This window comes from Eretmochelys imbricata, chromosome 5 (assembly GCF_965152235.1).
Source record: "Eretmochelys imbricata isolate rEreImb1 chromosome 5, rEreImb1.hap1, whole genome shotgun sequence".
Taxonomy (NCBI): domain Eukaryota; kingdom Metazoa; phylum Chordata; order Testudines; family Cheloniidae; genus Eretmochelys; species Eretmochelys imbricata.
In genome coordinates, this window is record NC_135576.1 from 109282688 (window position 1) to 109296592 (window position 13905).

A 13905-nucleotide genomic window follows, 5' to 3' on the forward strand; every position below is an offset into this window, starting at 1 on the left:
TAAAATAATACTGAGGTTTTTTTAATTTACTTTTTTTAGCGTGCTCTCCCTGTAGGCAGCTCTACAGTACCTCCCCGGTAGAAAACTAAAACTAAAAACTGAAACTTTAATAATGTCATAAAAATGTAGAAGCCTTGACAGGCAGCGTCCCAAATCCCAAACTGGTATAAACTGGTTTGCTCCATTTAATCTGGACTATACTATGAAAACATAAACTTAAATATATAATACAGGAAAACTTTTCTATTCTACATAGACACCTTGGGGTTCTGATTATGTGGCTACCATGTTATCAGAACTTCATGTAACCTCTGGATCTAAAAGCAGGAACTTTGACGGCTTAGGCTAAAGCAAGTTTCTTAAACTCAAAGGCTGTAGCCCGTTCAACATCTATTCATGGACTAGCCATTAAAGAGAGCAGAGAGCCACACTGTAAATGTGAATTCAGTTAATTTTTCTCTCTCTCCATTCTTGCCAGGAGAGCTCCCTTCCTCTGAAGGTGAGAGAGGAATAGCTTCACTACTTTTCTTCTTCCCCTTACAAATGTCTTGGCTACTCATTCCCCTCCACTCTTCATCATCTCAGGGCACTTTACACTCCTCACACCAGTATGTAGTGTATATACACTACATGGCCCCCTAACATGGGTATAGAGAAGTAGCAGTATAGAGAGCAAGGCACTGCTTAAGTGAGTAAAGACACTCCAGAAACTTAGGCTATGTACCCTACGCTGCTCTCTGCACACCCAAGCAGGACCTCCTCTGTCTACACTGCTATCTTAGCCTTTCCCTGCTACAGGGAAAGACTGCAGCACCAGGGAAAGTCTGTGAGACACATACCCTACATGTTGCTGCTGCCATGAGGACGCAGTGTAGACATATCTTCAGAAGTACAGGGTGCTTCACGTCCTGTATGTGCAATGATTACTTCACTTTAAAACAGTATACATGGCTAATAATGCAGCCTGATGTTCCTGCTACTAACAGCCGTGTCTCAATGCTTCATTTGGATTCTATACCCACCTGTGGCATCTTGCCACTGGATTATAAAGTCTTCGGGGGCAGGAATGAATGATTCCCTGATACAGACTGGGGCCTCTAGCCCTGTTGTAATACAATTAATGACTCTTTGTACACACACACCAATGATTCCACTGACCCCTCGAGCCTCTACAGCATACCCTTGTTGCACTATTGAGCGTGCCTCATGTTCCCCTTTCCCAGGGAAACTCTCCCAACAGTTCTCTCTCTCTTGGCACCTCCCAGCAGGGTGCTAGTTATAAACTTAGAGAGTAGTCTCAAATGCAACATAAAAAGGGCCTTCTGCCCTCTGGTTCAACTCTCATTTCTTTCCTGCTCTCCTACAGAGCTCTAACTCATAAGGCTTTTTCCATCGGGGGTGTCTCCCTTCTTCCAGGAGCCAGCATTTCTTCTCCAAGCTCTCTACCTGAGAGTTATCCTTCTCTAGGACCTATCTTTCCCACCAGTAGTCTTGCAGCCCTTTGTAGAAATCCCATGATCCAAACCCAGCTGGGTCTAATAATTAAACAAGACCATCTGGTCCCCTTCACATCAGGATCAGCTAGGGAGGAGATTTGGGAGGGGAAGGTGATCCATCACAGGTGAGTCTGAACCAGACTTGCCTTAAAGGGCCAGCCAGCTTTTGACACCCTTTCTGTAAGACTTCTGCTGGAGTCACATCCATGTCAGTATTTTCTACAAAATCATTCTTCTCATCTTCAGAGCTCTTAGAGCCATGCTCTTAGCTAACTTGTTGCCCCCTTATACCATACTTTTCTATCTTCCTCCATTTTCTGGTCTCCTCCCAGTCCAACACTCCCTCTTTTTCTTAGTTGGAAGCTGATCCCTTGTGCTGCTGCCCCAGAGATGGTCTGCCTCTCTACCATCTCTGATTTTCCCCATCCATTTTAGAAACATCAAAAGCCCAACTTTTCTATGCTGCCTACAACCATCAAGGTTTTGTAGCGTTCCTCCCAGTAGCTCTTACTAATTCTAGCCCTTCGTACCCTCCTTACCTCTATTTGATTTTCCTCCACACTTCTAGCTTCTTGTTGTAATGGCTGTGAAATGTGAGATACTTGTGTATAATACATTATATTTTAAGTTAACATAAGAATGGCCATACTGGGTCAGACCAAAGGTCCATCCAGCCCATTATCCTGTCTACCAACAGTGGCCAATACCAGCTGCCCCAGCGGAGTGAACCTAACAGGTAATGATCTAGTGATCTCTCTTCTGCCATCCATCTCCACCCTCTGACAAACAGAGGCTAGGGACACCATTCCTTACCCATCCTGGCTAATAGCCATTAATGGACTTAACCTCCATGAATTTATCCAGTTCTCTTTTAAACCCTGTTATAGTCCTAGCCTTCACAACCTCCTCAGGCAAGGAGTTCCACAGGTTGACTGTGCGCTGAGTGAAGAAGAATTTCCTTTTATTTGTTTTAAACCTGGTACCCATTCATTTCATTTGGTGGCCCCTAGTTCTTATATTATGGGAACAAGTAAATAACTTTTCCTTATTCACTTTCTCCACACCACTCATGATTTTATATACCTCTATCATATCCCCCCTTAGTCTTCTCTTTTCCAAGCTGAAAAGTCCTAGCCTTTTCATCTCTCCTTATATGGGACCTGTTCCAAACCCCTTTAGTTGTCCTTTTCTGAACCTTTTCTAATGCCAGTACATCTTTTTTGAGATGAGAGGACCACATCTGTATGCAGTATTCAAGATGTGGGTGTACCATGCATTTATATAAGGGCAATAAGATATTCTCCGTCTTTTATAATTAAATCATTAAAAAAAGGATAGAGAATAAGTTATTTCATTTTTAGCTACATTATGAATTTCTTGTCACTGTGCTTTTGCCTCTTAACTAATTTTTACCTCCTCCTCTCTGTTGATTCCTTTGGGTATAGCTCTCATAGTAACACTATATAGCTGTTGTGATTCTGCTGCACTGAATCCAGGTGCAGTTTTGCAAATGTTCATTATCTCCCATATTTATTAAGTACATTTCACCCTGAGGAATAATTATCTGTGACACAAACAATTGGCCTGCTTTCATATGAAATCAATGGACACTCTGATATGAAAGTAGCACAGTATAAATATAGATCTTAAAATATATATGGGACACCATCAAGACAATGAGTTGCTTAAAATAATAGATTTTTGCCTAAATTACTAGTAACACCTTGAAACAACTAAAGTTGACAACGTTTTAAAAAACAAACTTAGTGTTTACCTATTATGCTGGTTATGTTTTTCATGTTCTCAGATTGGACAACAACATTAGATCAGTAAATATCTCTTTCTCGTTCTCATTCCTTGGAAACTGTAGTAGTGTTTGGTAAACAGGATAATGTTTATTTTTATATTTAAAACTACAGCAGTTTTTTGGTGATACTTTTAATACTTCGTTTAGGCCAAAATATACAAAACATCAGTGTTGCTACTTGTATGGAAAATCATGCAAACTTTTGTAGGTTACTTAGGGTTGCCAACTTCCTAATCGTACAAAGCCGAACACCCCTTCACCGCGCCTTCTCCAAGGCCCCATCCCTGCTCACTCCATCCCCCCACCATCACTTACTTTTCCACACCCTCACTCAATTTCACAGGGCTGGGGTTGGGGTGCAGGACGGGGGTGAGGGCTCCGGCTGGGGGTGCAGGCTCTGGGGTGGGGCTGTGGATGAGGGGTTAGGGGTGCGGGAGAGGGCTCCAGACTGGGGCAGGGTGTCGGTGTGTGGGGGAGGTATGGGCTCTGGGCTGGGAGTGCGGGCTCCAGGAGAATCATAGAATATCAGGGTTGGAAGGGACCTTAGGAGGTCATCTAGTCCAACCCCCTGCTCAAAAGCAGGACCCATCCCCAATTAAATCATCCCAGCCAAGGCTTTGTCAAGCCTGACCTTAAAAACTTCTAAGGAAGGAGATTCCACCACCTCCCTAGGCAACGCATTCCAGTGTTTCACCACCCTCCTAGTGAAAAAGTTTTTCCTAATATCCAACCTAAACCTCCCCCACTGCAACTTGAGACCATTACTCCTTGTCCTGTCCTCTTCCACCACTGAGAATAGTCTAGAACCATCCTCTCTGGAACTACCTCTCAGGTAGTTGAAAGCAGCTATCAAATCCCCCCTCATTCTTCTCTTCTGCAGACTAAACAATCCCAGTTCCCTCAGCCTCTCCTCATAAGTCATGTGTTCCAGACCCCTAATCATTTTTGTTGCCCTTCGCTGGACTCTCTCCAATTTATCCATATCCTTCTTGTAGTGTGGGGCCCAAAACTGGACACAGTACTCCAGATGAGGCCTCAACAATGTTGAATAGAGGGGGACGATCACGTCCCTCGATCTGCTCGCTATGCCCCTACTTATACATCCCAAAATGCCATTGGCCTTCTTGGCAACAAGGGCACACTGCTGACTCATATCCAGCTTCTCGTCCACTGTCACCCCTAGGTCCTTTTCCGCAGAACTGCTGCCTAGCCATTCGGTCCCTAGTCTGTAGCTGTGCATTGGGTTCTTCCGTCCTAAGTGCAGGACCCTGCACTTATCCTTATTGAACCTCATCAGATTTCTTTTGGCCCAATCCTCCAATTTGTCTAGGTCCCTCTGTATCCTATCCCTGCCCTCCAGCGTATCTACCACTCCTCCCAGTTTAGTATCATCCGCAAATTTGCTGAGAGTGCAATCCACACCATCCTCCAGATCATTTATGAAGATATTGAACAAAACCGGCCCCAGGACCGACCCCTGGGGCACTCCACTTGACACCAGCTGCCAACTAGACATGGAGCTGTTGATCACTACCCATTGAGCCCAACAATCTAGCCAACTTTCTACCCACCTTATAGTGCATTCATCCAGCCCATACTTCTTTAACTTGCTGACAAGAATACTGTGGGAGACCGTGTCAAAAGCTTTGCTAAAGTCAAGATACAATACATCCACTGCTTTCCCTTCATCCACAGAACCAGTAATCTCATCATAGAAGGCGATTAGATTAGTCAGGCATGACCTTCCCTTGGTGAATCCATGCTGACTGTTCCTGATCACTTTCCTCTCATGTAAGTGCTTCAGGATTGATTCTTTGAGGACCTGCTCCATGATTTTTCCGGGGACTGAAGTGAGGCTGACTGGCCTGTAGTTCCCAGGATCCTCCTTCTTCCCTTTTTTAAAGGTTGGCACTACATTAGCCTTTTTCCAGTCATCCGGGACTTCCCCCGTTCGCCACGAGTTTTCAAAGATAATGGCCAATGGCTCTGCAATCACAGCCGCCAGTTCCGTTAGCACTCTTGGATGCAACTCGTCCAGCCCCATGGACTTGTGCACGTCCAGCTTTTCTAAATAGTCCCTAACCACCTCTTTCTCCACAGAGGGCTGGCCATCTATTCCCTATGTTGTGATGCCCAGCGCAGCAGTCTGGGAGCTGACCTTGTTCGTGAAGACAGAGGCAAAAAAAGCATTGAGTACATTAGCTTTTTCCACATCCTCTGTCACTAGGTTGCCTCCCTCATTCATTAAGGGGCCCACACTTTCCTTGACTTTCTTCTTGTTGCCAACATACCTGAAGAAACCCTTCTTGTTACTCTTAACATCTCTCGCTAGCTGCAGCTCCAGGTGCGATTTGGCCCTCCTAATTTCATTCCTACATGCCCGAGCAATATTTTTATACTCTTCCCTGGTCATATGTCCAACCTTCCACTTCTTGTAAGCTTCTTTTTTATGTTTAAGATCCGCTAGGATTTCACCGTTAAGCCAAGCTGGTCGCCTGCCATATTTACTATTCTTTCGACACATCGGGATGGTTTGTCCCTGTAACCTCAACAGGGATTCCTTGAAATACAGCCAGCTCTCCTGGACTCCTTTCCCCTTCATGTTAGTCCCCCAGGGGATCCTACCCATCTGTTCCCTGAGGGAGTCGAAGTCTGCTTTCCTGAAGTCCAGGGTCCATATCCTGCTGCTTACCTTTCTTCCCTGTGTCAGGATCCTGAACTCAACCAACTCATGGTCACCGCTTCCCAGATTCCCATCCACTTTTGCTTCCCCTACTAATTCTTCCCGGTTTGTGAGCAGCAGGTCAAGAAAAGCTCCCCCCCAGTTGGCTCCTCTAGCACTTGCACCAGGAAATTGTCCCCTACGCTTTCCAAAAACTTCCTGGATTGTCTATGCACCGCTGTATTGCTCTCCCAGCAGATATCAGGAAGATTAAAGTCACCCATGAGAACCAGGGCATGCGATCTAGTAGCTTCCGCGAGCTGCCGGAAGAAAGCCTCATCCACCTTATCCCCCTGGTCCGGTGGTCTATAGCAGACTCCCACCACTACATCACTCCTGTTGCTCACACTTCTAAACTTAATCCAGAGACACTCAGGTTTTTCTGCAGTTTCGTACCAGAGCTCTGAGCAGTCATACTGCTCCCTTACATACAGTGCTACTCCCCCACCTTTTCTGCCCTGCCTGTCCTTCCTGAACAGTTTATAACCATCCATGACAGTACTCCAGTCATGTGAGTTATCCCACCAAGTCTCTGTTATTCCAATCACGTCATAATTCCTTGACATCACCAGGACCTCCCGTTCTCCCTGCTTGTTTCCAAGGCTTTGTGCATTTGTATATAAGCACTTGAGATGACCTGCCAGAGGGGTTAGGAGGGGCCAGAAATGAGGGGTTCAGGGTGTGGGAGATGGCTCCAGGCTGAGACGGAGGGTGGGAGGGGGTGGGCTCTGGCTGGGGGTGTAGGCTTCGGGGTGGGGCTGAGGAGTTTGGGGTGCAGGAGGGGGTTCTGGGCTGGGGCAGGGGGTTGGGATGTGGGGGCGGGTGAGGGTTTCAGCTAGGGGTGTGGGCTCGGGTTGGGCCGGGGATGAGGGGTTTGGAGTACAAGAGGGGACTCAGGGCTGGGGTTGGGGTGTTGGGGGGTCTGGGCTCCAGCAGGGAGTTTGGGTGCAGGACGAGACTCTGGGCTGGGGCAGGGGGTGGGGGTGCAGGGTCCCAGAAGCGGCCACCAGGTCCTTGCGGCTCCTAGGTACATGGGCAGCCAGGGAGGTGCCGCCTGCTGCCCTCACGCCTGCAGGTGCTGCCCCCACAGCTCCCATTGGTTGCAGTTCGTGGCCAATGGGAGCTGCGGAGCCGGCACTCAGGGCAGGGGCAGCGTGCGGCGCCTCCCTGGCCGCCTATGCACCTAGGGGCTGCAAGGACCTGGCTGCCACTTTCAGGAGCCATGTAGAACTAGGGAAGGCAGGGAGGCTGCCTTATCCCTGGGCCTCTGTTGCGCTGCTGACTAGACTTTTAACAGTTTGGTTGGCGGTGGCAACTGGAGGCACCAGGGTCCCTTTTCGATTGGGTGTTCTGGTAAAAAATTGGACACCTGGCAACCCTAAAGTCACTTTGGGGGAAACAATTTTTTTTCATATGTGCTATGGCCTTATTTCCATTTAAAGTGTATTTTATTTGTCTTGGTTATTTTCTTTTTTGTGGGAGCAGTTAACTATAGACAAGACAGTGTCTATATACAAAAGCCATACTTATTTAACTGTCAGTTTTAAACTGATTTAAAAGTTAAAATCAGTGTCTAGATTGCCACATGAGGAAATTGTACAGATTTAATGGAATGAGTTTCTAAACCAGTTTAGTTAAAATCCATTTCTAAACTGATTTTAGTTAAATTGGTACAGTGTGTAGATAAAGCCTTAGTCACTAAGCTCTTGATCCTGCTCTGTGCTTAATGTTCTTCATTTCCACAGAAGTAACAGGGAGTTGAGAGTATTCACAATGTACCAAGATTGCACCTTAAACCTGTATCTTTTTTGTGGGAATGCAAGTATGCAAAATACCCCTCCCCGCCCTTAAAAGGAAGAGCCACAGAAGGGAATGATGGTTGCAAATGTGCGGTGTAGTATGATGTAACCAACATTTTGTAGTTGGTGATATAGTATTTTATGGTAAACAAAAAAATAAGTTTGAATCTCAGTGAGACAAAATAATGGAGATTTGCTAGACATCTTTTTAAATGGTAGGGTTTATGTCTTTGCAGTGTCCTAACATTTAATCGAATCAGTAACAATGAAGATTGATATAATCAGGGAAGCAATGATAGTTAAAATATACTTCTGTTTTGCAGCCTACACTATATCCAGAGTGAGATGAGGCTATTGCAAAATAGTAGTCAGTCAGAGCTGGATGTTACTGAAGATCTGAGAAGGAAACTTCATCAAGCCAAAAAAGAAAAACTGGACATAACCACTAAACATAACCAAGATGTAAGTTTTTAATACTAGAAAAAAAATCAATATTTAAAATACTCTAAGCACTACAGCCTGTACTTTAGAGACTTCATGGACTTCTTTAAAAAAAAAAAAAAAAATAAAAGCCAAGAGACATTACATAGCAGTGCCCACTTCCTGCCTCTTGAACATTTGATCCTGATTCTGCATGTGCTGACATGGAGACTCACTGATTTCAGAGGACTTTTGTGTGTGTGTGTGTGTGTGTGTGTGTTCAGGGACTTACACACATGGAGTTTATTGCAGTACTGACATGTAAGTGAGGAAATCTTATTTAACTAGTAAGGGATCACTCCTTTCTCCTCCTCAGTCCCCCTTGCTGTGTGGTATTGTTGATCTGCTTTGTTTTGTGCTTTGCTGGTAGTGCAAGCAAAGTGAATTGTGGAGACCTGATGGAGCGTGATGCTGAAACATATGAGGTTTGAGCCATGCACCCAGAAAACATGTACACCTAAAGCAGGGTGATGCTGATTGGTGTGGAAAGCCTGAAACCTTTCAGCTTGCTCCCAGTGCCAACCGTCTGTTTCAAGTTTAAATGGTACGATTATCTACTGTAGATAAGGCTTTGGCCAGATCAGTGCAACCTGGTGAAATTAGAAGCACCTGGGCAACAAAATAATCACAATGGAATGAAATGCTGACTACATGAATTGTCGTTTTGTATGAAAATGCATCCTGAAGAAAACCCTTACTGGAATCAGAGGAAATTGTTATTTACCTATATCCACCAACCCTGTATGGAATGTCTCACTTTATTTAATAACAGCTCTGACAACAGCTGTTATGGTTAGTAATAAGTGGCATCAAATGAAGTGTCACTTTCCTGGTAGAGGATTGCTGCCTCCATTAATAATTCAATGACTGGGATTGCCTAATAGTGTACATGATTACAAGATACAACTCAAGTCAGTCATCTTAATGAGCTATTTTTTATTTTACAGGCCATTAGGATTTGAATGCAGGTTATGTTTTTAATCCATCTGGAAGTCAATTGTAACTTGTAAATTAAGTTGGTGCAAAAACCAAAACCTCCAAATTGGACACACCTTAAAATGCTTTCAGCTGCTCAGCTTGTGTAATTTTGAAATTCCACATAACTAATATTTTAATAATAAAATGTATAGAAGAATATTATGTTAACTCACTTGCATCTGTTGTTTAATGAATATTTCCTTTCAGACTGATTTCACTTTTATCGTATCTTAAAGTCTTATGCTTGAAAAATGTTTTACAATCTAAGTATTGAAATAAAGGAACAGTAGAGAAATCAAGAGAAGATTTAAAAAAAAATCTATTAAAGTGAACTTGAACATCAAGCTTAGCAGTATAAAGCATGTATATTAAAAAGTAAGCTTGACAGAGAGTATAGAAGCAGTGGTAATCAACTTTGGACCCGTCTACACGAAAACCATTTTCTAAGTGTCCCACTATTGCTATGACTTAGTTCAGCCCCCAAAATGGTTGGAATGTAGGGAATCCCAGTAAACCTGTTAGCAGCTGCCAGTGGTCTGTTGGTTGACTAGCTTTGCTCAGAAGTTTGTGCTACTTTTTTGAAAACCTTGGTGATGGCTAGCAACCCATCTATTTTGGGATTTCCAATGTTGCTAATGCTAGTATAGGTGAAGTGGTGTTAGGAATGGTGGGAAATACTTGTGAAATTTCTCCAGGGTTCATAAGTATATCCCCTGCCTCCCAAACTTTTTTTTTTTTTACACAAAATATCTCAGTATGAAAGGAATTCCAAGGAAGTTGTATGGGCGGTTACAGTGATGAACTGTTTAAGGTGTAGGTCACAATGACTATGAAGCTCCCAAAGGCCTAAGACTTTCTTATCTCAGAGACTGCTCCTTTCCCTGTGATGTACTGCAATAGTTGTAGGATTGCCAGGTGTCCGGTTTTTGACTGAAACGCCTGGGGCCGGGTTGGTAGCACAGCCTGCTATGACTCTGTGCGGCTCATGGAAGCAACGGCATGTCCCTCCTCCAACTCCTATGTGCAGGGGCAGTCGGCGGCTCTGGACGCTGCCCCCACCCCAAGCGCCGGCTCTGCAGCTCTGAGAACCGTGGTCAATGGAAGCTGCGGGGGCAGCGCCTGTAGACGGGGTTGCGCACAGAGCTGCCTGGCCACGCCTCCACATAGGAGCCGGAGGGGGGACATGCCACTGCTTCCAGGAGCTGCTTGAGGTAAGCACTGCCTGGAGCCTGCACCCCTGACCCCCTCCCACACCCCTGCCCCAGACCTGATTCCCCCTCCCGTCCTCCAAACACCTCAGTCCTAGCACGGAGCACCCTCCTGCACCCCAAACCCCTCATCCCCTGCCCTACCCCAGAGCCCTCCCTCCCGTGCCCCAACCCCCTGCCCCTGCGCCAGCCCAGAGCCCCCTCCGCACGCTGAATACCTCAGCCCCAGCCTGGAGCCCCCTCCTACAACCCAAACCCCTGGCCCTGGCCCTGCTCCAGAGCTCTCACCCCCTCCCGCATCCCAACCTCCTGACCCAGCCTGGTAAAAATGAGCAAGTGCACAAGGGTGGGGAGAGCAAGTGACAGAGGAAGGGGGGATGGAGTGAGTGAGGGGCAGGGCCTCAGAAAGAGCAAGGCAAGGCAAGGCAAGGCAATTCGGTTCTGTGTGAGTAGAAAGTTGGCAAGCCTACATAGTTGCTGGAACCTTTGTTGTAAAAGAGAGGGAGCTGCTGATGGCATTTTCCAGGAGGACCCTGGGACTCCAGAATTTGCCCCTACCCTCCCCCAGTCTGAAATTGATTACTTTCTTGACACCCCACAAAACCATTAGTTTGATAGGATTTGGTGGGTGACACGGGGGAAGGGAAGGATTAATGCACATTCCTATGTGAGTTGCAGGCCAAAGGATTTTCTGAAGTGTTTCCCTGTGGGCCCCCCCCCCCTTTTTTTAATTTGTCATCTGACTGAGTTAAATTGTTGTTTCCATTTGATTATTTAATGTTGATCAAGTTAATTATATATTAGTATTTATGCTGCTGGGTGGTTATTATTAGTCTGATTATTGTCCGCATACTCATTTAACAAACTGAAAAAAATGCTGATGCAAAGGCTCTAGTAAATACACCTGCAAACTGCCACTTGGATGCAATGTCTACCTCATTTGCAGCCATTTATTTAAAGGGAGGAGAGAACAATATTATAAAATTACAGATTTTTTTTTCAGATACTCTGCATGATTTTTAGAAGAACAAAGGAATGTTAGTATTTATATTTGCTTTACAAAATGTTATTGGATGAGTTAATTTTTAAAACAAATAAATAAAACCCCTTGATTGTGATATCCGGACTAGTATCCATTGACGTTCATTGCCATATCTTAGGCTATGTTTACACAGCAGTTGAAGGTGTGATGGCATACCCGCATGAGCATTAATCTAGTACAGCTAAAACTAGCAGTGCAGACATTACATCACATGTTTCAGTATGGCCTAGCAACACAGGTTCATACCCAGGACCCTTGGGAAGCTTATACAGCCCATTCTGTCAGATCTTCACTGACATATTTAGCTGTACTAGATTGATTTCAGTATTGGTTTACTCTTTAATCTCACCTCCAACCTCAGTGTTTACAATACCCTTAGGGACCAACCCTGCACCAGTGAAGCCAAGGAGTGTTTTTGTCTTTAACTTAAATGGAAATAAAATCTAGAAACTTCTAGAATCAGAGTTTATGGCCAGAAGATTTTAAAAGGGACCAGCAGATCATCTAGTGTGACCTGTAGATCACAGGCCACCAACACCATCCACACAATAAACCCAACAATGGAAATTAGCCCAAAGTACTACAGCCCACAGGAGACTAGACTGTTATTTGCTACAGGGAGAGAATAGGAGGGAGAAAGGTGTACCAATGCCTGAGGACCCAGCAATGGCAGGGAATTGATTAAGTGAGATATTCCCAGATAATTCTGGTAAGTGACCTGCACCCACCCGCTGCAAAGAAAGACAAGCCCTCCTTTTACCCCTCCTCCCCATGGTCACTACCATTCTGATCTGGGGGGAAAAAATCCCTCTCTTTATTAGTGTTTCTTTGAAAAGTTAATACATAATTATAATTAATGATAGATACATTAATAGTTTCTTAAACTAATTCCTCTTCTAGCTGTCCAACTATGAAAGCCAGATTGCCAGGTTGCGATCTGAAGTTGAGAAAGGAGAGGCCATTCGACAAAGTCTGGAATATGAACTTGTCATTGCCAGAAAAGATGCTGGTCTTGAAAGATACTCTGCAGAGGAAAAGTTATGTGAAGCTAGCACTCGATTTCAGCAGCTGCAAGGTATGTTTCAAAAACGTCAAACACCCAACAGCGACTAAGTTTGTTAGTCCAGAGACTCTGTATTATGAGTCAAGTAGACAAAAGATGTAGTGACTTAATTTGGTTTTCTAGTCATCCCTGGGTTGGGTTGGTTTTAGCTCTACCTCATATTTCCAGCCTCCTCTCCAACTCCCTTTGTGAAACTATCCTGGATAGCCCATTGCCAAATTAAAACAAACATACTAAACCTCCCATCTCCTCTCCTTCAGCTCTCCATTCCCCACTCACGAACAACTCTTCTCTTGGTCTATCCTTTATATCAGAATCAAATTCCAAATATCGTCCTTGTTGTTCAGGTACATATCCTTGGTGGTATTTGACTCCTTTGTTCTTTTCTCCCCACATCTATGTTGTTACTATATCTTGTATATTTTATATAACTTGTAGTTCTTCCTTTTTTCTCCATTTCTATTGTAGAAACCTTTGCCTATGCCTGGTCACTTCTCATCTGGTCATTTCTCTGGTCTACTTTCATAGAAGAGTTAGAAATGAGATATAACTGCTTCTCTTTCTTCCCTGCAACTCTAATAATGTGTTACAGTTCTGGTAAAGTTCCTCCAGGTAAACAACTTGAAGAGTGTTTAAGTCCCACTATGCTAAGCCTGTGTGTTGTGAGTTCCTGAGCCTGAATAGGCTCCAGACTGGTTTCAGAGTGGCCTATAGCATACTTCCTGAGCACAGGTTGTCACCCCTTCACGGAAGTGGGACCTCACAGTGCACTTGCCCTAATCTCTCAGAACTAGTGCTGACTCCTCCATGGGCCACCCAGTGCCTTAAACACTCCCAGAGCTCCAATTTTGTGGGCACCATAGGTTACAGTTTACTTCTCCAATGATACCTAATAGTTGAAGCACACAACACAGAGACATCGTAAGAGATTCAAAAACTAATCATTCTTTACTTTAGATAGCACAGAATATATACATATCTACACAAAACAATAAAACGCCTTTTTGTATTTCCCTGCCTCAGTTTCCTCACCACTTTTGAGATGTTGTTTGGGATTAGGTCAGTCTTTTAAGGAGTTCTGGATCCTCTCTCTCCCTTTCCCACCTGCACATGGCTTCTCTTCTGGAATACGGAGTCTAGACTAGCCGTCAGCATCATTATCTCCTTCTCCCCACACTTTGAAATGGCTGATAAGAGATTTTTTTTATTACCTCCTGTCCCCTTTGTCAGGTGACCCATTGATCAGCTTCATCAGATGACCATAGTCTCCCAGCAAGTGATCCATTCCTTGTTACCAGCCCACCTGGAGT

General features: G+C 44.6%; 1 protein-coding gene across 9 annotated transcripts in view; it reads left to right on the forward strand.

Annotated features, from left to right (window-relative positions):
• The window catches only part of CCDC171 (coiled-coil domain containing 171), a 238783-nt gene that overhangs the window by 10312 nt on the left and 214566 nt on the right, over positions 1-13905 (forward strand). For all 9 annotated transcript variants that reach the window (XR_013346211.1, XR_013346212.1, XM_077817681.1 and 6 more), the window contains exons 4-5: positions 8148-8286; positions 12433-12607. Coding sequence is in view for 7 of the 9 variants with exons in the window: in XM_077817681.1 (XP_077673807.1) it covers positions 8148-8286; positions 12433-12607 (314 nt within the window). In the remaining 2 variants the exon portion in view is untranslated. The remainder of the gene's footprint in view (positions 1-8147; positions 8287-12432; positions 12608-13905) is intronic.